This window comes from Vicia villosa, unplaced genomic scaffold (genome assembly GCF_029867415.1).
Source record: "Vicia villosa cultivar HV-30 ecotype Madison, WI unplaced genomic scaffold, Vvil1.0 ctg.000816F_1_1, whole genome shotgun sequence".
NCBI classification, from domain to species: domain Eukaryota; kingdom Viridiplantae; phylum Streptophyta; class Magnoliopsida; order Fabales; family Fabaceae; genus Vicia; species Vicia villosa.
The window spans coordinates 96,378-121,303 of NW_026705359.1; the positions used below are offsets into that span (position 1 = coordinate 96,378).

The 24,926-nt window shown below is 35.7% G+C and overlaps 4 protein-coding genes across 5 annotated transcripts; 3 read left to right on the forward strand and 1 right to left on the reverse strand.

The window, feature by feature from the left end:
- Positions 1–7,253: 7,253 nt before the first annotated feature.
- LOC131631361 (glutamyl-tRNA reductase 2, chloroplastic-like) lies at positions 7,254–9,531 on the forward strand. The gene is made up of 3 exons (XM_058902153.1): positions 7,254–7,647; positions 7,780–8,021; positions 8,128–9,531. The coding sequence occupies exons 1-3, from the start codon at positions 7,416–7,418 to the stop codon at positions 9,253–9,255; spliced, it is 1,602 nt and encodes a 533-aa protein (XP_058758136.1). The 5' UTR covers positions 7,254–7,415; the 3' UTR covers positions 9,256–9,531.
- A 326-nt stretch (positions 9,532–9,857) lies between these two features.
- LOC131631363 (protein trichome birefringence-like 12) lies at positions 9,858–12,553 on the reverse strand. 2 transcript variants are annotated; one of them, XM_058902155.1, is made up of 4 exons: positions 11,976–12,552; positions 11,608–11,745; positions 10,647–10,896; positions 9,858–10,461 (listed from the first exon to the last, which is right to left on the reverse strand). In XM_058902155.1, the coding sequence occupies exons 1-4, from the start codon at positions 12,497–12,499 to the stop codon at positions 10,171–10,173; spliced, it is 1,203 nt and encodes a 400-aa protein (XP_058758138.1). In that variant the 5' UTR covers positions 12,500–12,552; the 3' UTR covers positions 9,858–10,170. The 2 variants fall into 2 exon arrangements, with proteins under 2 accessions (XP_058758138.1, XP_058758139.1); XM_058902156.1 differs by having other exon boundaries at positions 10,304–10,438; positions 11,976–12,553.
- A 3,584-nt stretch (positions 12,554–16,137) lies between these two features.
- LOC131631364 (phosphoglycerate mutase-like protein 1) lies at positions 16,138–19,323 on the forward strand. Its single transcript, XM_058902157.1, has 8 exons — positions 16,138–16,350; positions 16,425–16,684; positions 16,953–17,118; positions 17,619–17,693; positions 17,849–17,937; positions 18,574–18,693; positions 18,966–19,010; positions 19,095–19,323. The coding sequence occupies exons 2-8, from the start codon at positions 16,437–16,439 to the stop codon at positions 19,201–19,203; spliced, it is 852 nt and encodes a 283-aa protein (XP_058758140.1). The 5' UTR covers positions 16,138–16,350; positions 16,425–16,436; the 3' UTR covers positions 19,204–19,323.
- A 652-nt stretch (positions 19,324–19,975) lies between these two features.
- On the forward strand, positions 19,976–21,868 carry LOC131631362 (uncharacterized). Its single transcript, XM_058902154.1, has one exon. The coding sequence runs from the start codon at positions 20,433–20,435 to the stop codon at positions 21,798–21,800; it is 1,368 nt and encodes a 455-aa protein (XP_058758137.1). The 5' UTR covers positions 19,976–20,432; the 3' UTR covers positions 21,801–21,868.
- Positions 21,869–24,926: the final 3,058 nt, after the last annotated feature.

Here is a 24,926-nt window from a genome sequence, read left to right on the forward strand (position 1 = left end):
GTCCAAGCTTCTTGAAGCGGCAAAACTTCATGCTCACATAGGTGATCCTTTTAATCTTGCACCTGCATTTGCAATTTTTCAAAAGAACCATTAAGAAGATATACTTCAACCTAGCCATCACTTGCAGGTCTGAGCACATACCTTGGGAAGATAAACACAATTGCTCCAATCTTTAACTATGATCTTTCCACATTGAATTCTGCTTCTAACGTTGTATTAGAAGGGAATTGGGTATACCATAACTAATAGATTTAAATGGACTTTAATCCCATCCCAATTACCGACTTCTTCACTAAGTCTCTAGCTAACCCCTTCGTCAAGTGGTCAGCTAAGTTTTGTTGCGACCGAACAAACTCAATAGATATCACCCCATTCATGATTAATTCCCTAATCATACTATGTCTAATACCCAAATGTCTAGACTTTCCATTGTATATTTGACTATATGCTTTAGCCAGTGTGGCACTACTTATCACAACGGATAGAAATTGGTGATATCGGTTTAGGCCATATCGGAATCTCATATACCAAGTTCCTTAGCCATTATGCTTCTTTACCAGCAGCAATTAATGCTACAAACTCAGATTCCATTGTGGAACTAGTTATACATGTTTGCTTCTTGGAAGCCCATGAGATGGCACCTCCCCCAAGCAAGGACACCCATCCACTTGTAGAGGATGAATCTTCAACATTATTTATCCAACTAGCATCCGAATAACCCTCTAACACTGAAGGAAATCCCATATATGATAATCCATAATTCATAGTACCCTTCAAGTACTTGAATATCCTAGTTATCGCATGCCAATAATGTCTACTAGGATTACTAGTAAATCTGCTCAACTTTCTAACCGCGTAAGCAATATCCGGTCTAGTGCTAATCATAGCATACATCAAAGAGCCTATAGCTCTTGAGTATTCGAGTTGATCCACAGGTTTACCTGTATTTGGCATAAGCTTTTCTCCCGGATCCATGGGAGTACTTACTAGAGAACAATTTTCATAATTGAACTTCTTGAGTATTTTCTCAATGTAATGAGATTGCGTAATTACAATCCCCTTATTCTCCCGTTAATCTTAATACCAAGAATAACGTCTGCTTCTCCCATATTCTTCATGGAGAACTTTGATGACAAGAAATTCTTTGTTTTATCAACTTGATTTTGGTCGGTGCCAAAGATCAACATGTCATCAACATATAGACAAATGAAAACTCCTTTACCGGATGTATCAAATTTGCTATATACACATTTGTCAGCTTGGTTTAGAATGAAACCATTAGACAAAACAACCTCATCAAACTTTTGATGCCACTGCTTCGGAGATTGTTTCAGCCCATACAACGACTTAACTAGCTTACACACTTTGTGCTCATTACCAGGAAGCACATAACCTTATGATTTTTTCATGTAAATCTCCTCATCGAGATATTCATTTAGGAATGTCGTTTTGACATCCTTTTTGATGAATCATAAGGAGGAATACAAAGCAAACAAAATTATAAATTCCGTTGTGCTTCCTTCAAGTACATATGTGTTAAAATAATTAACATATTCCTTTTGTCTAAAACCCTTGGTTAATCATTTATCTTCGTAGATGTTCAATGTACCATCACTATGATACTTCCTTTTAAATATATATCCAAAATATATTTAATACATAGCAATCGTTGATGAACTTTTGATTTGTGTTTTCAACAATTCTTGGAGAACCTTCCTCACAAAGTTATATGCCTTATAATAATTTCTCATTGAGCACAAACATGCTATTTTCATAGCGTCGCAATCATAATTCAAACGCATAGTTGTGGAACTATGAACACTACAAAATCTATATGTCTTTCAATATATATAATTGAAAATAAAATCAAAAGTATAATGGAAAGTTTTAATTTATATGAACGATTAGTTCCCAGCACTACCACTATTTTGCATTACGGGATAATGCATGTTTAAATTCAATATCATTTACATAGACCCAATGAAAATGGAAATATATTTTGCCACCAAATATTCAAAGCAAACAAAACCCATGCCTTAAAGAAAAGAAATTTATGATTTAAATGCTTTGGAAACTGTATCCTACGCAAAAGAAAACAACGTACAGTACTAGATATTGTACATTAATGCGAAATTGAATACAACTTATATATTTCATGGAATCTGTGCAATATATAAGTCAAAATAGTTTAAGAAAATGTCATATTGAAATGTTGGCCGTCTGCACCTTTATATATTTTCTCATTCAATTTTTTTATTTTATTTTATTAACAAAACAACCCATTGGTTCAATGATAAATACCTGGTGTTTGTTAAGGTAAAATATACCTTTTCGTTCAAATTCTGAATCGTACGATGCAATGGTCCATTAACATTAGTTCTCTCCATACCTTTTCATTCAAATTGAATCTGCAATATCACATTTTGCTTGTGCTTTTGCATCTCCACCCATGCCATCCGTCAATACCGCATAGTCGTCCATGCAATTTTTATTCACACATTCACAGAGCCACCACCGAATTCATGATGACAATTTTTTTTTTTTTTCAATTTCAATTTATATCAAACAATTTTTCTTTCAATATTCATATACTATATAGAAATCATGTTACTCTACGTAAGTATGCATCTTCATTGGATACAATGCGCCAATGCACGAGTATATATGCAATCTATAATAACATAGCATATGTAATATATATATGCAACACACTAACGGTGGGAGTTCATTGACTCAACACACTGCTATATTTCTGATACGGTACGTATTCATGAAACAACGCTATCTGATTATAGGACAATTGAAGAACAGCCCGGATTCATGTGGTCGATCTTGATATTATAATTTACGGAACTTTAATTTCTATAAGAAATAATAAAACATACCCGGTTTATGATGTAAATTTTTCGTGTGTTCACCATATGTAAATTGTCCTTGAAACTTTTCCAATTTTCCGAAACTTTTAGTCATCTCCTTGACGGTGCTTCCTCCTCCAGCCATGATTGTCGAAAAATACTTTGTTCGTTTGTTAGATAAATGGTATGATAATCCTGGATATCTTCAAGAATCGTGTTTGTTCACTTTCCGAACAAAGTATTTTGACCCTATTCTTTGTCTGGGTTCACGAGATCTTTGCGGGGATAATTCTCGAAGAACAAACTGTTTCCGACAAGAGAGAACAGATCAGAATGTAGAGAGGAAGTATATAATTTCGTCCTACAAATCGAGACCAAAAGACTCCTTATATAGGAGACCAATAATAGAAACGAACAGACACACCTTTTCGGAAAACAGTTATGTCTGTTGGAACGGGTGCAACTATTCAAACGAATCGTTATGTCCGTTGGGAACGGGTGCAACTATTCAAACGAATCGTTATGTCCGTTGGGAACGGGTGCAGCTATTCAAACGAAACGTTATGCCCGTTTCTATTATTCATATTCAATTATGCGTTTGGCTTGACGAGCGTGCACTCCGCACTACCCTAACTCGTTTCAAACTTAACACACAATTGCATTGGCCTATAGTAAATCACATTACTACCAAAATGCATTGATGATACTAAAATCACCAACAATCATCATCTTCCTCTTACAACCTTAATAAAGTATAGTGTCCATTTCAAGTATTGTTCATCACAACACACCTCCACCGTTCTTCTATCTCATCTCATTTTTCCTGCCTTTTTATTTTCAGGTATGCTGACTTCATCAAGTTTAGCTTCTTCCAAGGTTTGCCATTGAATTTGATTTTTTACACCTATGAATTCAAGTTTTCCATCCAAAAAATTCTATCAAAGTTTAGTAGTTATTGAAGATCAGAGGCATTTTTTAAACTACAATGATAAAAATCGCTCTTTCATTAATAAAGAATTCTTCCGGGAGACTGAGAACAATAAAGACATGTGGAATGGTAATCTAAATCTTCCTATTTTCCATTTCACAATATTACATCTTAAGACATAAAAGTAACCTTCATGCATTTTTTGCTTCGCTTATCTAAAGTCGCCTAACTTACACAGGGAATACAGGAATTATATCGATCTGCAACTCCTATCACGTAAATTGTATGTCTTATTTTTCTTAAGAATGATGTTACACCTATACAAGTGTTGGTTATGCGTAGATGATGCTACATGTTTTTGACATTTATGACAGTAGATTATTTTAGGTTTTTGCTTAAATAAATGCATTTAGGGATAAAACAAGATTAAAAACTCGAAGGTTCATCAATCGAGCTATGTACAATTTTTTCCAAGGGACTTAGATTTCACATGATAATTAAACTCTATCCTGAGGGACTTAGTGTTTCCTCAGGATACACAAAACTCAAAGGTCACGCCAAAAAGAGACGCGATGGATACCCAGCCCAAGAGGCTTTATAACGAGTCTTACCTGAGAGCTCGATGGAAGTCCCGTACAAGTGGGCCAAATGCCCCTCCTGAGGGACTTGTAGTCTCATCAGTCAGGCTATTACAATTTTGCATGAGGGGATTAGATTCCCTGAGATAATCATACTCTCTCTTGAGGGACTTACTCTCTCCTTAGGCAGGACAAAACTCAAAGGTCAGGCATAAAAGAGGCACGACGAGTACCCAACCTAAGAGGTTGGATAACAAATCTCGCTTGAGAGCTTGATGGAAGTCTCGTCCAAGTGGGTCAAAATGCCCAGCTTGAGGAACTAGTAGTCTCCTCAGTCAGGCTAAGTACAATTCTTCCTAAGAGACTGAGTGTCTCTTTTTCCGAACCTCCCAGAGTGGCTAAAGACCTCAAGAGAGGAAGGCATCAGTTCTCGGGATACTCCCATCTACTGTGAGTGAAAAACACTTTGTATTCTACCAAAGGCCTCGTATTTGAGGGACTATGTAGTATTATATTTGCAAAAGGCCTCGCCTAAGGCAACGGTAGAAGGTCGCCCAAAGGGAGGCATCTCTTCACCTCCTAGTTTTCCCTCGCCCCTACGTAGGAAACATAAGATAAGACATTTATCAGGCAGAGAGATAGTCAAAGTCACTAACTGACCCACAACTCCCTTGGAAATAGGGGTTCAAGTGTCCACTATTGACTAAGTGGATGGTGGCCTTTTGCAAGGAAACCCTAGGTCCTAGAGACCTCTATAAATGAATTTTCTCTCAAGGAGAATAGACAGGCCCTAACTAATACACACTTTCTACATCCTATAAATAACAACGCTCATTACCTTCTTAACACACGACCACCAGCGGTTTTACGCTTTCTACCAAGCATCATCGATCATTAGAAGAGCCTCTCACCTCACGTGAGTAGGTCTCCAGGAAATGGATCACCTACTACTTATTACATTTTGTCACTCTCTCTTGTCCCATCGAATGGTTTACAAGTTAAAAAGAATAAAACAAATAAAAAATTATACAAAAATAATAATTCAATAGCTGATATAAGGGAATGATAGATAGGCATGAGAGAAGTAACAGGAAAGGGTCTCAATCCATCATAAATCACCTTAAAACACCACCGCACAAAGCTTCTTGCCTCCACGGGCAAGCTTTGACTACCCAATCATGTTATAAAAATATTAATGCCTCTGAATCTCCCAGCCCATGCAAGAGGAACATGCACATCTGTAATTTTTTACCCGTACATACCTCCTGATTGATTTTAAGATGTCTTCCAAGTCTGCGCAATGGCTTTCCCCCTCTAAAGTCTTTACAATCATATCATTAATGTATACCTCCAAGTTTCATCCTATATACTTTAAGAATACTGCATCCATTAATCTTTGATAGATGGCACCCGTGTTCTTCAGTCCAAAAGACATGACATTATAGTAGCAATTTCCATGGTCGGACATGAGCACTATTTTGAGCAAGGCTTAAGTATCCATCTTTATCTGATTGTAGTCAGAGTAAGCGTCCATGAAATGCAAGGTCTTATAGCCCAAGGACACGTCAATCAACCTGTTAATATTGTTCGATGACTTTGAATATAGACTACATTAGCCAAACAAGATTAGATATTTGATCTCAATTTTGAAGCCCACGCTCTTCAACTTCTCCACCTCCTGATCGATCGTCACTTGTTTCTTCTCACCCACTTTGCGCTTTCTCTAAGACACAAGTTTCATAGTGGAGTCGATGGTGAGACGATGACAAATCACTTTGACGTCTATCGTTAGCATGTCGGGGGTGTCCAGTTGAACAAGTCGATATTCCTCCTTAGCATAGAGACCAACTCTTCTTCTTCTGGTTTAGATAAAGAGGTGCTTGGTTTGGTGATTTGAAAGTCTTGTGGCTCAATCTAGATGTCATTCACATATTTTTTCGGAGTAAACATTTCCTTCACGGGCTTTATCTTAGGGTCTAAGTTTGGAGTGTTTGTTCTTTGTGCGCCTGGTTGTAGAATAATGGTTGCGATCATCCCCATTTTTCTCATTTTGTGGTTTCTCTAATAACACTCTTGGAAGGAATCTTAATCCCCTTAGACAACCTCAACCCACCCATTAAGTAATAGATATTTCGTGCTTAAATGCAGGGTTGACATGGCGACACTCAACAGATTGAGGGTTGACAATCCCACAATGATGTTGTATGGTGATGAGACATCTACTACGAGATATCTGACCTTGACTACCTTCACGTTCTCGTGTACCCCAAACACTATTTAGAGAGTTGTGTGACATTTTATATGTACGTGCTTGTTAGAAAAACCGACTAGGGAATCTTAAAATGTCCGGATGTCATATGGATCAAGTTGGAATCTCTCAAATACATCTTAGAACAAAATGTTTGTTGAGCTTTTAATGTCAATCAGTACCCAATTTACGTCTCAATCATTGTACTACACGCTGATGACCATAGAGTCATTGCTATGAGGAACGATGTCGACGACATCTCTATTGTAAAAGATGATTTTAGGTTCTAGCTCATTTCCCAAATTTACTTCAAAATTGACAAATACGATGTTCGGTGTCAAAACCTATCGAACATATTTTCGATGAGAAGAGCTGAATTCTCTGTCTCCAGCAAACCCTCGTGATATGATATTAACCGGCGCATTTGATTTTTTTTCCTCAAGAATATTCAAATTTCGAATATACGGTCAGAATTTAGCAAAAACATGAGTTATGGGAGAGGCCAGATTTGAATCTAAAGTATTGAAACTCGGTCCAAGGAGAGTTGTTGAAGAAAAGAATGGGTCGGTGACATATGCGTGTGGGCAAAATGCGAACGAACCAACCAACTCCATATTGTCTTGTATCTTTCTCATTAAAAAAAACAAAATACTAACCAGTTCCACTTTTTCGTCGGTCAAAATACACTGCACCCATTTATTCATTCATTCATTCATAAATTATTATTAGCATTCGCTGCACCATTCTATTCCGTTCCCATTTTCCCCCAATCACACTCATTCCTTTCTTCAACCCCTTCAATCTCAATGACGTCCATCGGCGGCTCATCCTCCGCCGCCGCCACTCTTTCCTCCTCCGTCAAATTCTCCCCCTGTCACCTCCTCCCGCCTTCTGAATTTCCCAAATCCACATTTTCTCCCCATCGTACCCCTCTCAATCCCCCCAAATGCACCCTCCGTTCTGAAAACCCCCTTCCTCAAAACGCCGTCGTTTCAAAACCTTCTCCTCTCGAAATACTCAAAGCCTCTTCAGCTGACAGTAAGAAATTTTCCATTCCTCCATTTCATCATCATCAAACCCTCCCTCTGACAATTCAATCCAATTATGTTTATATTACAGGTTGCTGTTGAGCTGAATTAATTTTGTTTGTTTCTGTTTTGTTGTTGATAGGATATACGAAGGAGAAGAGCAGTATCATTGTGATTGGACTCAACGTTCATACAGCTCCTGTTGAAATGCGTGAGAAGCTTGCTATTCCAGAAGCACAGTGGCCTCAAGTTATTCAGGAGCTTTGTGCTCTTAATCACATAGAAGAAGCTGCTGTTCTCAGTACGTGTAACCGAATCGAGATTTACCTTGTTGCTCTCTCTCAACACCGTGCTGTTAGAGAAGTCACAGATTGGATCTCCAAGGTATTAATACATTTTGATCCTGCTTCATTCTGTTATGTGTTAATTTATATTGTTTTAATGTAAATGATTCAGTTTTTGATTATAAATTGTTTTGATAATTTTGCAGTTAAGTGGGGTTTCAGTATCTGAGATTTGTAAGCATCAGATCTTGTTGTATAATAAGGATGCAACACAGCATCTTTTTGAAGTTGCTGCTGGTCTTGATTCACTTGTTCTTGGGGAAGGTCAAATTCTTTCTCAGGTTAAACAAGTTGTGAAAACTGGACAGGGAGTGCCGGGTTTTGATAGGAAAATCAGTGGTTTGTTTAAGCAGGCTATTTCCGTTGGAAAACGGGTTCGAACTGAGACGAATATATCATCTGGGTCGGTTTCTGTTAGTTCAGCTGCTGTTGAGTTGGCGCTTATGAAGAGATCTGTGGCTTCCTTTGATGATGCTAGAGTTTTGGTGATTGGGGCGGGTAAGATGGGGAAGCTAGTGATCAAACATTTGGCTGCTAAAGGGTGTAGAAAAATGGTGGTTGTTAATAGAACTGAAGAGAGAGTTAATGCCATTAGGGAAGAGATGAAGGATGTTGACTTAGTGTTTAGACCTCTTTCTGAAATGCTGGAATGTGCTGCTGAGGCTGATTTGATCTTCACATGTACTGCATCTGAGTCGCCGTTGTTCTCAAAAGAGAATGTGGAGATGCTTCCTTCAATCGGCGAAGGTGTGGGAAACCAACTTTACATTGATATATCTATACCAAGGAATGTGGATCCGGGTGTGTCCGAACTGGAGAATGCAATAGTGTACAATGTGGATGATCTCCGAGAAGTTGTTGATGCTAACAAGGAGGACAGATACCAAAAAGCTATGGAAGCTCGAGGAATTATTCAGGAGGAATTAAATAAATTTGAAGCGTGGATAGACTCTCTTGAAACTGTTCCTACTATTAAGAAATTTAGAGCTTATGTTGAAAGGATTAGAGCTGCTGAGCTGGAAAAATGTTTGTCAAAGATGCGTGGCAACGTATCAAAGGAACAGAAAGAAGCAATGTATGCCCTTAGTATGGGTATTGTGAACAAGCTACTTCATGGTCCTATGCAGCATCTGAGATGTGATGGGAATGATAATAAAAGTCTTAGTGAAGTTCTTGAGAACATGCGTGCTCTTAACAGAATGTATGATCTTGAGACAGAAATATTCTTGATGGAAGAAAAAATTAGAGTCAAGATGGAAAGGGCTAAGAAGTAAACTCTTCTTGAAATGTTTTTGATACCGATCCCATGGTGGTTGCAAACCACACCATCTTGTACATTACAATAGGATCTTTCAGGCCCTTAGGAGACTCATTCTTTTTAACTATTTTTTTTACATTATACAAAGGAGAAAAATGCAGAGTGTAGTTGAAGGTTTTTGTTCCTCTTGACAAGAAATGGTTCTTGTATTTTTTATTTTTTTTTATTGTTTAACACTGCAGTTTGCAAGTGCTGATATTTTAATCTTAGTCTGAGATGCTGTTTTCAAATATATCTGGATCTGGTTTTTAACTCTTTTTTCTGTTAAATCTTTTGGTCATGATTTACCTTACAAATTTGGATGGTAAGACAGTCACAGCTTGGCTGATTGTTTCAGGAAACTTGTGATAAGTGCATAAGTTGAAGGTCCTACGCAAAAAAATGTAGAAGGCCACTAAATTATTTTGATAAATTAAAACGCTTGAATAATTTAATTTAAGTGATTGTTTATTTGATAAAATATTGAGTGTCATACAATAGATTTATAAAGGGTTAACACACTCATTGCTTATTAAAATTTCTTTCAGAGACTTATTTAGTCTAATTTAATGCACTATCTAAATATCAAAATTTTGAACAAAAGATTCCCCAATACAATAATAATAGTTGAATGAAATAATTAAATGCTAATATTTGACAAAGGCCCTAAGAAGAAATCAACTGCAAAGTCAAATTAGTGGGTGGCTTCTACCCTCAAAAATCAAAGAGCAAAGCTTTTCTTCCAATCAACACCAGCCTTTGACATTTGTTGCACAGCTCATGATTCTCATATATGGGTCCCACCACATGGCAGCATGCCCTCAACCTCTCTCGTGGAAATTTTCAATGTATGGTATGATATGCACGACTAATTTGATAACCTCTCCATTTCTTACAACCTACCAGTTCTTCCAAGACCATCAAGGATCAGTTGAGATAAAATATCAACCCATGTGTCAGGAAGACCTGGAAGACACCAATGCAAGCAATCCTGGCCCCAAATTGCAACTGCATCTTTCTTTCCTAGCCATATCGCTGGATGAGCATCAGCTCTAAACTCGCTTAAATGTGTAAAGTCAACTAATTGGATGTTTGTGCCTTGTAATACCTTTTGAATCACAAAATTCATCTGTCTTGCTTCCTTGTTAACTCCGTTATTCCTGGGTTCAAACCACAAGTCAAGCTGTTCAGGTATTAGTATTTCGTTCTTTTAGGCCAGCGCTTGAAAACGCATGGGGCAGAAAATGAAAAATATTCAAGCCATGAAAAAAACATCAAATGCAATCTAGAGTTTGATGTTATGTGGGATGTTATGCGGGTACATGACATTGAAATTAGGGAAAATAGGTAAGTTTTAGAAATACATACCTCATTCTCTTCAAGTGGCTTGTTGAACAAGCAGCTACCGTTTTGATTCCAATCTCCACCATAAAAGTGTCTTGGGGATATTAAACGCCAGAACTTAAGTGAGTTTCTAGGAAATTCTTTTTCTATGTATGCGACCATGTTATCAAGAACAATTTTAAGTCCATCCAACATCTCAGGTGGAGGAACTATTGGTTTTGCTTCTTTATAGAAGACAAGAGGCTTCTCCTTTGGGAATTTGTCAAAATTCCACCTATTGAAGGCAAAATAAAAAATGATTCAGTTTGGATTAACTTCTTGCTTATAGGATTATTTTAACTAAAACATCATAACAAATGTATTTTAAATCTACGGTAGTTAATGTAGAAGATAAATGGGAAAGTTTATGAAAAATTTAAGATGGAGACGTTGATTTCAACTTAAAAGATTAGCTATTAGTTAAGGTTCTCATGGTTATTACTTCAACATTACAACAAGAACAAGAACCAAGTCTTATTCCACTAAATGGGGTCGGCTACATGATTCAACTTTTGCCGTAATTTTCTATCCAAAATCATATTTCTATCCAAATCGTTAATCTCAAGATCTTTTTTAATAACCTCTCTTTTAGTTTTTTTAGGTCTTCCTCTACTTCTAGTTTTTTGACTTCTGTCCCTCTGAATTACTCTCATTACCATAAAATCTATAGTTCTTCTCTCTCCATCTGATCTACTTCAACATTATCTTAACTAAATCTATATCTATGTACTCAATCATCTAATGTCTGACAAAAACAACAAGGCAACCTAAAATTAACTAGAGATCAATTGCATCAGAGATATGTTTGTTATATAAGTAATCCCTTTTGAGTTGCTTTTAGTTTTTTTCACTATAACTAACTACTTATTCATTCAACTTTTTAGCAATGCATACTGCTGGCAGTTACAATACAACTCAAACTATTTTTCAAGTTAGAAAGAATTACCAGTGACCAGTATTAAACAGCAGGACATCATAGAAACCTGCAATCTTAGCCCATTCATCTGCAGGAACATCAACGTCAACTCGATTAATACCTTCTGATCCATCTTGTATCCCACCTTCGGATTGCTTTGGCTGCCACCTTTGTTTAATCAGTAGTTAAAACATAAGGTTTCCATTTCAAAAATTATAACAAAGAAACAAAGTAAAACAAGAACCCTAAAAATCAAAAACTGTTTAAGTATGTTCTTACAAACAGACCCTAAATTTCATATCTTTCGCTTAAATTTCACCAACCCAATACAACCTATATGCAAAATTCTAAACTTTGAAACCGAAAAAAGAAAAACAATTGGTAAAGGAGAATGTTACTGGTATTTGGAGAGCAAAACTGCACGATGATAAGCAACAGTGACATTGAATTTGGGAAAATAAGCACCTCTCCAAGCACCCTTCTTTTTCCACTTCCGTGCACCCTCATCAGCAACCCTAAGAATACACAAAAACGAAACCAAGAAATTCTCATTGAGCGAATCCCCAACAAACCCAACATTCTTATTTCTCATCACACCCAGAAACCGAAACGGGTCGATCCGAGGCAAATCGCAGCCACGTGGAACCCATTTCCAAGAATTGATCAAGCTCAGATTTTCCCTCTGGTTTCTGATGCAGTTCCATGCGTTTCGGTGGAAGGGACATGTTTCGTCGTAGAGTGGGGTATGATTTGGATCGAAAACCCAGTTGCCTTTGAAGAAGTTGCAGTTGGAGAGTGCGAGGGATTGTGAGGATGAAGAAGAGGGTGTGTGGAGAGAGATGAATGAAGAGAAGAGATAAATGGATGCAAGAGTTAGTAAGATGAGGTAAGGGAATAGATGTGAAGGTAGCTTTGGGGACATTGTAATGGTGTGACTATGATTGAATCCATGACAACACTCAAATCAGTTTATGGGATGCAAATATTTCTTATTTCTTATGCTTTTGTATTTTGTTTAAAAATTTAATTTCAATAATTTATAGATTAAATAGATAATAGAGTAGTGATTTCAATTTTAATATTTAATTTTATATTAATGAACCCAAATAATATCAATTTTCAAGGCATTACATTAAATGTGAGGCGTGGTTCAGAAAAGAAAGTTGTCTCATATTGATTCACTGACCTTTTATTTTTCGGATAACTCATTTAATGAGGTAACTTTTTAGATTTTACAAAAGACAAATAAATTCTAAAGAGACTATCTTAATCATGGGTGCTTCACAGAAGAAAGCTTCACTAGTCTAAAGCTTCTTATTCAGAGGCAAAAGACGGGGTTATACATATCTCAGAAGTTTGTGCATTAATTTTTGCTAATAAGATTCATAGATTATCCAACATAAGTTTGGTGTCCTTGTGATTTATCAACTTTTGAAAGTTCATCTGCTGAGTGCAACAATATCACCTTCGGCGCTTGACTAGGTAGACTTCATATATGCAATATTATAGCTAGCTTTGATTTTTAAAATCAAGCTTGTTGTTAACTGGTTATTGATTGACTCCTTAGACACCCATCGTTTCGTCGTTTTATATTCCATAGCTTTTTAGGCAAACAGAATATCTCTACTGACATAGCTTTGAGTTATAGAATCAAGCAAGAGAGAAAGTCTTTTTTCTGAGAACAAGATAAAACAGAAGCAAACATATAAGCATGAGATAAATAATAGCATAAGTCATTTGTTTTCTAGATATCCACAGATTCTTGGATTCCTTGTTTGATCTTCCAGATTTCATAGCAATTTTAGGCTTGTTTTCAGAGGAACTATAGCTAAATGTGTTAGCCAAAAAATTTACCCTAGGTCTAGAGATAGATAACCATTTTCTTTCCTTATATCATTAAGTCACATCCCCTGCTGAGACAATGGTCGAACTCTCAAAAGCTTTTGAAGAAGCTCTTGTGTCTTTGAGATTAAAGTTCCTGTTTCTAAGAAGAATGAGATTTCTATTCAAAACGAGGAGATCTTCCTTAAGTTTATTGTTTTCAGATGATATGGATTCATGGGATTTTTTAAGTTCGTTAAATTCAATTTTGAGTAATGAGTATTTTTCTAGAATTTCTAGTAAGGAATTAGTTAATTCTAAATGGGAAAGGTCAGAAAATACCTCTTGGGAGAATACCTCCTCTATTTCTGATTCTGAGTCAACTTCATAATCTGGAGAAATTTTTTCATCTAAAGTACCAACATAAGCCATCAGTGTCATGTTAGCTTTTTCTTCTTCTAAGTCATTGCCTGAAGATTCAGACTCATCCCGGGTTTCCATAAGCCATTTCTTCTTTTTTTTTAAAGATTTTTTCTTGGACTTGTCCTTCTCAAGTTCAGGATAATCATACTTGAGGTGTCATGGCTCGTTGCATTTGTAATAAATAACTTCTTTGCCACTAGACTTTCGTTGACCAGAAGTAGACTTAAAGCGACCATCAGTCCTTTTAGCACTTCTAATTTTGTTGTCTTGACTTCTCTTCTAAAGACGATTAACCTTTCTGCACAAAAGAGACAACTCGTCTTTGACTTCATCAGAATCTTCTTCAGAATAAACAATCTCTTCAACTTGAAGAGCTTTGGACTTCTTAGACTTTCTGACACTCTTGATGGGAGTTCCTACAAATTTATGGTGTAATCACTCTTTTATCTTTTATTCAAAATTTATGGTGATTAATTGATGGGAGTTCCTACAAATTTATGGTGTAAGCACTCTTTTATCTTTTATTTAAAATGTGACGCTTTAATGAACAACCTAAGTGAGTTATTTAATACTGCAATAATTTAGTGGATTAGAAATCATTTGATGAATAAGGTTGCTAATAATTTAGTGAAGCTTGAAAAGTGGAAACACAAAAATATGCTTATTCATAGAAAGAGACTTGACAATGAGGTCTTGTTGAGTAGAGAATGTCTTCCAACTTGGAGTATGAGTGAGGCGTGGTAGGTTCATCTCCCATATAATGGGCCGCGATTTGTAGTGGATATAGGGGAAATACTTGTTCATGTGGTTTTTGGGATCTTGTGGGAATACCTTGTATGCATGTTGTGTCTGATATATATGAACTATCAGAGTCTGAATCCAAAATTATATGTGGATGCTTGTTACACAAGACAGGCATATACAAGATTTTATGAAAATAATGTCAGTCCCATCAATGGGATGAACATGTGAGCAACTATGGATGTTGAAGACATGTTACTACCAAAGTATAAGAAAGGATCAGGTAGGTCTAAGAAATTAAGGTTTATAAAGCATGATGAAACATGGTCAAGGATGATGAGGCATGGTGTAGCTTACAAATATACCAAGTGTGATCAATTTGGTCAGAATTCAAGGAAATGCAAAAGCAATGAACAAGATCCAAATACATTGAAAAGAAAGGTAACTTATCATTGTTTGTTGTGCAACATGTATTATTTGGCCGCATTAGGTATTTACTGATAGCATTGTGTTTTTTTAGAGAAAACCCCCAAGAACCAAAGGTAAAAATGTTGTTGCAAATGATGATGTAGATAAGGGTAAAAAATTTGTTGAGCATGATGATCCAAGAATGGTTAATGAGGCAGCTGAAAATGATGAAGATGAAGATGATGAAGTTATTAAAAAAGTGATTGCCTTTTATGATGACCATCCTTCCCAAGAACAACAGTCTCAAATATGCAATCAAACAACAATTTCTGAACCTATACCACCAAAGAAAACAATGCCAAAGAAGACAAGGGTTGCAAAAAAGAAACATATGGCACCTAACAAATGTAGTGACAAGTTGAAGACAATATTGAGGTTAGGAACAATGTAGGCCCATGATCAAGTGCTTCTGCACCATTAGAAATTGATAACACAGTTGTTGAATCTACTGATGCTTATAATGAAGACCCAAGTTAGGTTCATGTGTGAGCAAAATGAAGTCATAGGAAGAGGTTTATAGACAACAGTCTCAGTGATGATCCCACTTGTAGTTTGATATTTACTAAGTTTGTTATTTTTTAAGTTTATGAATTTCTAAGTTTGTCATTTTGTAATGCAGAATATATGCATTTTTGGAACATCTTGTAATGCACAATTAAGTCCTTTTATGAACATCTGGTAATGCATAATGTGTACCTTTTTGGAACAATTTCCATTTCCTTAGTGTATGTGTTTTCACACAAACCAATGCCATTCAGTCAAAAAATTTCATTTTAACTTCATTCTTTAATTTTTTTTTTAAGTTGCATCAGTAAATAAGGTGTTTTTACTTTCAATTAAATTAAAAATATATAATTTAATGTGTGATATGTATTAGAGTGTTAAATTAAACTATTTTAATTTTTTAATAAATTGTATTTATATTTACAAATTTTTTAAATTAATATGAAAAATTAACTGAGATTCCTTTAAAAATATTTAAATGACTATGTAAATGCGTATAAGATAATTTAGGTGTCGATTATTAAAAAAAAATAAAAAGAAGAGGATTGGGGAATTTTTGGGTACTCCAAATATGTATTTTTGCAATAATTTAGTTGGATAATGCAATGCAATGGAAATAATCCCAACTAACAAACAAGTTGACAGCCAACAACAGTCTCGCTCGCAGAAGTGTCGAGAGCGAATGAACAACAACAAGCAAGAACAAGAAAAAGAAATATCAAAATAAAATACACATCGCACCCACTCATTCAATCACTCACTCACCAGAAAGATTCCTCCTGTTCCCGCTTTCTCTCTCGATCTGCTACTGCTAGGGTACGTTACTTTCCCTGCACCTCTTTCTTTGTTCTTGATTCAACCGTTGACCTTCTCCGATTCTCGTTAATCAGACTCGGAGCAGTATGGACTCCACCGCCGGTACGTGTTTGTTTCCGTTACATCGCTGCAAAACCATTCACCTCGTGAGACACGCTCAGGGGATCCACAATGTGGAGGGAGATAAGAACTACAAAGCGTATCTGAATCCTGAATATTTCGACGCTCATCTCACTCCTCTCGGATGGGAACAGGTTGATAATTTGCGGAAGCATGTTCGCTCCTCTGGATTGATAAACAAGATTGATCTCGTCATCGCTTCGCCTTTGATGAGGTATTACAATTGATTCCTCTTTTGTATTAGTGGTCCAATTTCAATTTGAAAGTTGAATTTCTAGTTGTTACTTTTGGGGACCAATTTGTCAGATGTGCATTTTTAGAAACCTAAAGTAACACATGGTACTCCACTTTATATCTTATCCTTGATGTGTTGAAGTTTCCTCATGAATATATATGGGATCCTAAATATTACTTGAGAGTTGAGATATATTTTGCTTGTGAAAGTTACTTTGTGATTTGTTTCATACAAATTATGGCTTCAGGACTTTGCAAACAGCTGTTGGGGTATTTGGTGGGGAGGGATACAGTGGTGATAAAACGGATGTGGTGCCTCTTATGGTGGCCAATGCCGGAAATAGCTTTCGTGCTGCAATTTCAAGTCTTAATTGCCCACCAATTGTTGCTGGCGAACTTTGTCGTGAACATTTGGTATGTAACTCTACATTTTGGACATGTTTTTACCTGTTTCAGGAGAGTGAGTATTATGTTATTGTTGCTACACGTGCTAGAGTTACTACTTTACTGACAGACTTTATTATGCAATTCCCAGTTGATTGATAGAAAGATTTAGAAGAAAAAAAATCGAGAAAAACATTGAATACTTAATCAGGTGTAACAATCAAGTACCTGTACCTTTTACTTGCCTAGTATGAGTACAGCAACCATTTTAAAAGTACGGTGCATCATAATGTATCAACTATGAATAAATGCCAATAAATTTAAAGCTTGGCTGTAAATATATTAGTAATAAAGGAGAAAGGATGCAATCAATTCATATATTTGCTGCTTCTTTATTTTCTTTATACCAGCTACAAAATTATCACAAGTTTATCTTTTGAGCAAATAGGGTTTCTTAGGCCTGACATTAACATTGACAGACATATGGATCATGAACCTTACCAAGTTCTTTCACATTTTTCCTCATGTAGGGAGTTCATCCCTGTGACAGAAGAAGAAGTGTTAGCGAGTATCAGTTTCTTTTTCCTGCTGTTGATTTTTCAAAGGCAAGTGCTTATACTTCAAATGCCTGAATGCACATGGTTTATGATTTGATGGAAGATAGCTTATAACTTATTCCTTTCTTTAGCCGTACAAAAGTTATCCAAAATTTGATTGTTGCCTTTGGGTTTATATTAGTCTCTTTAAGTGTTTGTTTCAGATAGACAGTGATGAGGATGTTTGGTGGAAGGAAGATGTGAGAGAGACAAAGGAGGAACTTGCAGCTAGGGGGCTGAAGTTCATGAACTGGTATGTGTGTCACCCCTTACAACAAGAATACTCCAAGATTTTGTTAATACTGCATTTGAGAAACACTTAAGTTGGATTTTAATATATGACCAAGTTAATGAAATCTATTATCAGCCTATTTGGTAGAAGATTTCATCCAACACTAAATTGACATAAACTCGATATTTTACACATTCCAAGACAGTTTTTCAGAAGCCCCTTAACTTCCTTTCGTCCAAGGTTCCCACAATCTAAAACTAACAACCAATATACAGTAGGACTCTTTCCAAGCAGGAAGACAAGGACCCTTAAATGTATTTCAAATTTTGGCATTTTACCAAGCTTACTAGATATAGCTGAATGTGTGTTAATGTAAAAAAGATGTTCTCGATGCTGTCACTGTGCTCTGTTGTGACCATTGATGTTTGAAGATAGTATTATTGTTTTGTTTCTTCATCTAATATGTCAACAAGCTATCATTCATTCATTCCGATCCCTACTTTAATGTCTCATTCTGTGATAAAAAAACTAGATATCTAGTTTTTGTATTGATTCAAATATGCAGCTACTATCATTTGTCAAGGATTCATGTATATCAGAAAATATATTTTATTGCTTTTTTGACCTCTCATTACTTTGGCTTTAACTTTATCTCAGGTTGTGGACACGAAAAGAGAAGGAGATAGCGATTGTGACACACAGTGGATTCTTGTTTCACACTCTAACTGCATTTGGAAATGATTGCCACCCCTCGGTGAAGAAAGAAATATCCAAGCAGTAAGCTCTCTCAACACCTCTGCCTCCAACCTAGCAATTTGTGATTCGCTTTTCTTGTTATGTGAAGCATGAATTGTTGCTTCTGATGTAGTAGCGCCCAGTTTTTTCAGTGCTTTAGATTCTTTAATTTGGGATCAAGTTCCTGCAACTGTTAGTATTAAACATAATGACTAATCTGACTTAGTGCCTTAGTATAAGCTATTCTTAGTGGTAGCTATTTGTCGGTGTGTAGATTGAAGCAAATGATTGACTGATTTAACATACCTTTGCAGCTTTGCCAACTGTGAGCTTCGTTCCATGGTCATTGTGGATAGAAGGTGAGTTTGCAAACAACCTCTATACCTTCACGCTAAAAACTCTAATCTCAATCAGAATTGGTTTGATTTATGTTTTTCATCCAGTATGATAGGGTCGGAAGTATCAACAACTAACTATCCAGGCAAGATACCTTCAGGGCTGGACAAACCTAGTGATGCTGTGGATGAGAATGTTGAGAAACAGGGAGTTTAGTTTTGCTACACGTATGTGTTTAGTTCCATTTAAACATTGAACTTCTGGGCGTATAATCGTTACTATTTGAAGATGATGACTCGTACAAAATCTAACATGATTGTTTCAGACTTTACTTGATGCTAAAGCCTTGCAGCTAACATTTAGTCTGTTAGAAATATTTATTGGTATATAGTTGTTGAACCAATTGAACCAAGTAAAATATAGGCAATCTGACTACCCAAGTGCTAATGCAGTAACAAATACTTTTGTTTGGTGGGAAAGGTTGAAGAATGTTATGACATGTAACAAATATTGTCTAACTAAGTTTAATTATAGAATGAAGACTGTCCGTTACAAAAAATTGATCCATTTTCGTCCTCTACAAAAATACACTATCTAGTCTTTATCCAAAAAAACTTGAACCAGTTTAGCCCCTATAGAGCATATCATGTCACTCCACCATATTACTTTGACACTATTTCTCCCATCTACATGTCTTAATTAATTATGAATCTTTTTAAGAATAGTAGTAACTTGCCAAATAAGCATATTTATATGCGGTTTTGGTAATTTGATGCCAAGCTTAATGTTAATGGGCATACAATTTCAATTATGAAGAATCAAGTGCGTTCGGAATACACTACAAAAGCACTTTCCTTATCCACCGATGGTTAAGAACCAAATACAAACATGTGTTTTAGGTTGGGAGTTTCCAAAAAATCACGGTCAATAATAATAGCTCTAATAGTTGCTTATATTTTGTAAATGGAAATACATTGAACATGTAGAACAAAAAATGACCAATATTTCTAGTGAGAAAAGGTGCCTTGCCACATAATTCAACGGGAGAAAAGAGTCTCTTTCAAGTCAACAACACCATGAATCACACTCTTATCTCTTCTCACTCTCACAATCAATGCTATGCGGGTCCCCTTGACCCTACCACCAAAATGTCCAGCTATTCCATTTCCACCAGGACAGATATAATGTTATCCTCACCATCACCAACGCGCATCCAACCATATTTTCAACCCACGTGTCCAAACAACAAGCCAAAACAATCACAATGTCACCCTCATTTATCAAACCCCAAACAAGACCTTAGAAAAATCTCAATAATAAAATATAAAAACATTTAAAAAATTAATCATGCAGAAAAACGCCTCCTCTTTTTCGCGGGGTCTTCATTAAAGAAGCATAAAGCGAACTCTTGTGAAACACTTATTACAATTTGTCTTCACTCTTTAATGGAGACCTATCAATATCCTCCGTCATATCCAGATTCCGGCCACTCATCACCACGTTCAAGAGATATCGATTTTGACAATCAAGCCTCATGGGAAGACCAGCAGAACTACAAAGCCAAATTCATGTGCAGCTACGGCGGGAAGATCCAACCACGCAGCCACGACAACCAGCTTTCTTACATCGGCGGTGACACCAAAATATTAGCCGTCGACAGAAACATCAAGTTTCAAGCCTTCCTCTCCAAGCTCTCCACTCTCTGCGACGCTATTCCACAAGAGATAAGTTTCAAGTACCAGCTTCCAGGTGAAGAACTCGATGCTCTTATCTCTGTCACAACAGAAGACGACCTTGAACACCTCATGCATGAGTACGATCGCCTCTATCGTCCTTCCTCAAAACCCGTTCGAATGAGGCTCTTCATATTCATCACTCCAAATTCGGGTTCGATTTCTCAACCTGAACTACTTAAACCTCAATCCAACGCTGATTTCCTCTTTGGTCTTGATAACAAAACCCTAGCTCCACCGGTTCAAGTTCAACCTCCTTCCTATGCTGCTGTGAAGTATCATGAGCCTGTGCCAGATCTTGTTGCACAGCAACCTGAGTATCCGCCACGTGGACCAGCGGATGATAGTGTCGAGATTCAGAGGCAGTTACAGCGTTTGCAGGTTTCCGAGAGTGAGCAATCTTTGTATCGGAGAAGCGTAGATGGATTCCCCGGAGGCTATGCTCCTGTCACTGCTCCTGGTAGTGATTATTACCCGCAGAAGATGCTGGAGAAAGCTGCTCCTTCGAATTCCCCAACTGCTGTTCATCAACCTGCGGGTTACTGGCCGGAAAAACAATTTTCCAGCGAAGGTTTTCCGATGACAGGGATGAACGCTTCCGGTGGAGGAGACCAGCATGTTTACATGATGCCGACACCGGGAACATTCTACCACGCGCCTCAGGTGATGCGCCCACCGACGGCGCAGGTGACCCAGGGGTACTACGCTGTGCAGCGAATGTCTTCTGATGGATACCGGGAACAGCCGGTGTACGGTGGCGTTCAGCCTCAGAATGTAGCGTTTTCGTCTGCGGGTCAGGGAAATTTAGCACCGGCTCAGCAAGTCAAACCTTTGGCTTATGCGGAAGGCTATGGATTAGTTAGGCCAGCTGGCATAGCGGATAATGCGGGAGCTGCTGGATATGCGCAAGTGGCGTATGATAGTGCAAGTGGGAGACAAATTTACTATACTGCGCCTGGAGGGATGGTACATGCGCCGCAGTATCAAGGGGTTGCTCCGGTATTCAGCAATGACATGAGACCGGCTGCGGCTCCTGTGGGCCAGGATCCTAAAGGTGTAAACAAGGGCCCACAAGGATAAGCGTAATTAATTATTGATGTTGATATGTTAATTTAAAATAATTTGCTCAATGAGTGTTGTTTTTCTTATGTTACTTTTTCTTTAAATATATATAATGCCAATATCGGTACCATCCCAAGCAAAAAATTAATCCCTCTAAATGATACGGATGATTAGGGTAAAAATGTTTTACATTACATCAACATCAAACAGAAACCTATTATCTTGTTATATCCCTTCATTTTCATTAAGATATTTTGAAATGGATAATTTTTTTTTTTGTTGTATCTTAGCATTTAAAATTTTGTTTTTAGTTTGTTTAAACTTTTTAAATAAGTTTTGGTGCTCACTATTATTATGCATGTGGAGATTAATTGATAGCATCTTTGTCATTCATAAATGACAGTCCATTATCATACATCTACTATAGATTATAAGAAGAATCGTCAAGTTGATGGTCCATCTTTTTATGGTGATATTACGTACTTTAAAATATGATCACATATCATGAGTATAAAATTTACCTTCTTTGATGGTTATTTTTTATGAACATGTTCCATGTCTCAAAGTATGATCACATATTATTAGCTAATTTCTGACCAAGCAATCTTTAATAAAACAAAATATAATATAAAAACACAATAAATACAAATAAAAACCCAAAACACATACTACACAGATATGTATGTTATACATACAATTTACATACACTACAATTGAGAATATGTTTCATATTACATTTTGAAAATTGAAAAAGTTAACGAAACACATTATTAACTCTACAAATAAGAAATTCAATGTATCCTGTCATATCTCATTAAATAACAAGACTAGTTAACCGAGTTGAGATGGATTACTGCTGCTATCAACAAGAAGGGTTGGAGGGCTAGGTTGTTGAAGCTTGCCTTCACAGAGGCTGTCTATGGCCAGGGGCGGACCCACATTCAACTCAGGGGATGCAATTGCACCCCCTCAACTTTGATATTTTAGTCTAATATTTTTATATATCACCAGTTTGCACCCCTGAAATTATACACGTTGCACCCATTGTCCAATCTTTGCTCTCTCTCAAGCCATTCTATTCTATTATCTTTGAAAGCTGTTTTCATATATATTATTATACTAGTATTAATTTTAATAAATGCACCTCTCTCATTATTATAATAATTTAATAAATGCACTTCTCACAACTTTACTATTATTAATAAACGGTCTCTCTCTCTTTATGTTCTATCCTACTATCTTTCTCACATGTTAGTTTGTGACAATCCCTTCCTATGATAAATTAAGATTTCCATATTTTATATTATGATTTCCATAAAAAAATTGAAGACAACCATGACATTTTTGTAAATTTAAAATGAAGTTAAACATTAACCACCAGTATGTTACAATATATATTATGTAATTTTGCAAATTATATATATAGTTTACAAAATATTTTTATTTTTATGAAATTCATTACACAAAATTTATAAATTTAAAGTTTGTGAAATTCATTTTTATTTTTAAACAGCTCTAGACCATAACTATAAATTTACAAAATATTATAGTTTTTTTTAATATATAAATAGAATACATTCAAGTAAGAGATTTAACACAATGCATATATCTTATGTTGTAAATTGTTAACTTAGGGTGTGTTTGGTGTGTTTGTTTTAAGGTTATCTAAATTATTCCTGGGAATATTCGCATGGGAATGCAATATTCGCATGAGAATGCAATATTTCCATGTTTGATTCAAGTTTTTATTCTAAGGAATATTATTTACACATAGTTTTTGAATTCTTATTCCAAGGCATAAAGGGTGGGAATAAAATATTTTCATGAGAATAAATCAATCTAACTTCCGATTATTACTCATAATTATTTTTTTTTTTTATTTTTTTATAATTTAAAATTAAACAAATTTTAGTATTATGCCTAGGAATCTAAATTTCTACCAAACATGGAACAATATTCTCAGGAATAATATTCCAAGAAATATAATCTTAAGTCATGAAACAAACACACCCTTACACTAACTAAATAAATGATATAATTTAAAATATATATATATATATATATATATATATATATATATATATATATATATAAAAGAAAGTAATTCTCGTCAAATTTTTTTGAAAAAATATCTTGCACCCCCTGGTTCGGGGTCCTGGCTCCGCCACTGTCTATGGCAGCTTAGAAATGTAACTATGGGCCCGTTTGTTTTGGCTTTTTAAAAAAAATGATTTTTATAGTGTTATCAGATTTTGTGAAAAATATTTTTACAAAGAATTTTTTTATAAAAACTTCAAATGAAAATTTTGTTTGAATAGTTATTCTTAAAATATGATTTTAAGTATTTCATCTATTTATGGGGAAAAAATGGATATCAAAATTTCAAAAAATCACTTAATTTTGAAGCTATTTCAAATAGATTTTCATGAAAATCATTTTTGAAATACAACTTTTTAAAAAAATTATGATTTTGACTAAGTTTTGGTCTTCAATTATGTATGTTTATGTTATAGAATGTCAAATTAAGTGTTTCATTTTAGAAAAAAAACGAATATAAAAAACTTGTAATATTTTGAAAAACGGTTTTAGAAAATCTATTTTAAAAAATACAAAGAAAAAATCCATTTTTTAAAAACTGAAACAAACTAACCCATTTGATACTCAGGATAGATTAAATACTACTAGCCGCATTGTTGATAGTATTATCTATATAGGGTGGAAAAATTGTCATATTGCTAGGCTAATGGTTTAGTTCCTGGATTTTTCTTTGTCTATTTTTGTTTTGCCAAATCCTTTAAGATCGTCTGTACTTATAATTTTTGAACCAATAAATATTCATTTTTAGTTAAAAAAAAAAAAAAAACCTTCTCACACAGAATGTGCTTGCTTCGGTGATCAATTTTTTTAAAAAGTTTAAAGTCCCTTTTCACATGTTTAGTATAAAGAGGAGTGCTAGAAAGTACAACCAATATGTTTATAAAGACCAAGCTTAGTAGCATCACTAGACCTCGGCCCACTGGCTCTAGAGAACGTTGAATTCATAAGAAGCACTTAAATCAGTATATGCAAGATGAAGACAACCTCCAATCATATTGATTAACTTTCCACGATATGTTAAGTGGCCATGGTCATCTGGCTAGTAGG

Coding starts and splice junctions, on each gene's coding strand:
- LOC131631361 (XM_058902153.1), top strand. CDS start 7,416: ATGACGTCCATCGGCGGCTCATCCTCCGCCGCCGCCACTCTTTCCTCC. Junction 7,648..7,779: donor CAAAGCCTCTTCAGCTGACA/GTAAGAAATTTT, acceptor TGTTGTTGATAG/GATATACGAAGGAGAAGAGC. Junction 8,022..8,127: donor TCACAGATTGGATCTCCAAG/GTATTAATACAT, acceptor ATAATTTTGCAG/TTAAGTGGGGTTTCAGTATC.
- LOC131631363 (XM_058902155.1), bottom strand. CDS start 12,499: ATGTCCCCAAAGCTACCTTCACATCTATTCCCTTACCTCATCTTACTA. Junction 10,897..11,607: donor CTGTTTAATACTGGTCACTG/GTAATTCTTTCT, acceptor TGCCTTCAATAG/GTGGAATTTTGACAAATTCC. Junction 10,462..10,646: donor AGCCACTTGAAGAGAATGAG/GTATGTATTTCT, acceptor ATACCTGAACAG/CTTGACTTGTGGTTTGAACC.
- LOC131631364 (XM_058902157.1), top strand. CDS start 16,437: ATGGACTCCACCGCCGGTACGTGTTTGTTTCCGTTACATCGCTGCAAA. Junction 17,694..17,848: donor CTGCTGTTGATTTTTCAAAG/GCAAGTGCTTAT, acceptor TGTTTGTTTCAG/ATAGACAGTGATGAGGATGT. Junction 19,011..19,094: donor ATGGTCATTGTGGATAGAAG/GTGAGTTTGCAA, acceptor TTTTTCATCCAG/TATGATAGGGTCGGAAGTAT.
- LOC131631362 (XM_058902154.1), top strand. CDS start 20,433: ATGGAGACCTATCAATATCCTCCGTCATATCCAGATTCCGGCCACTCA.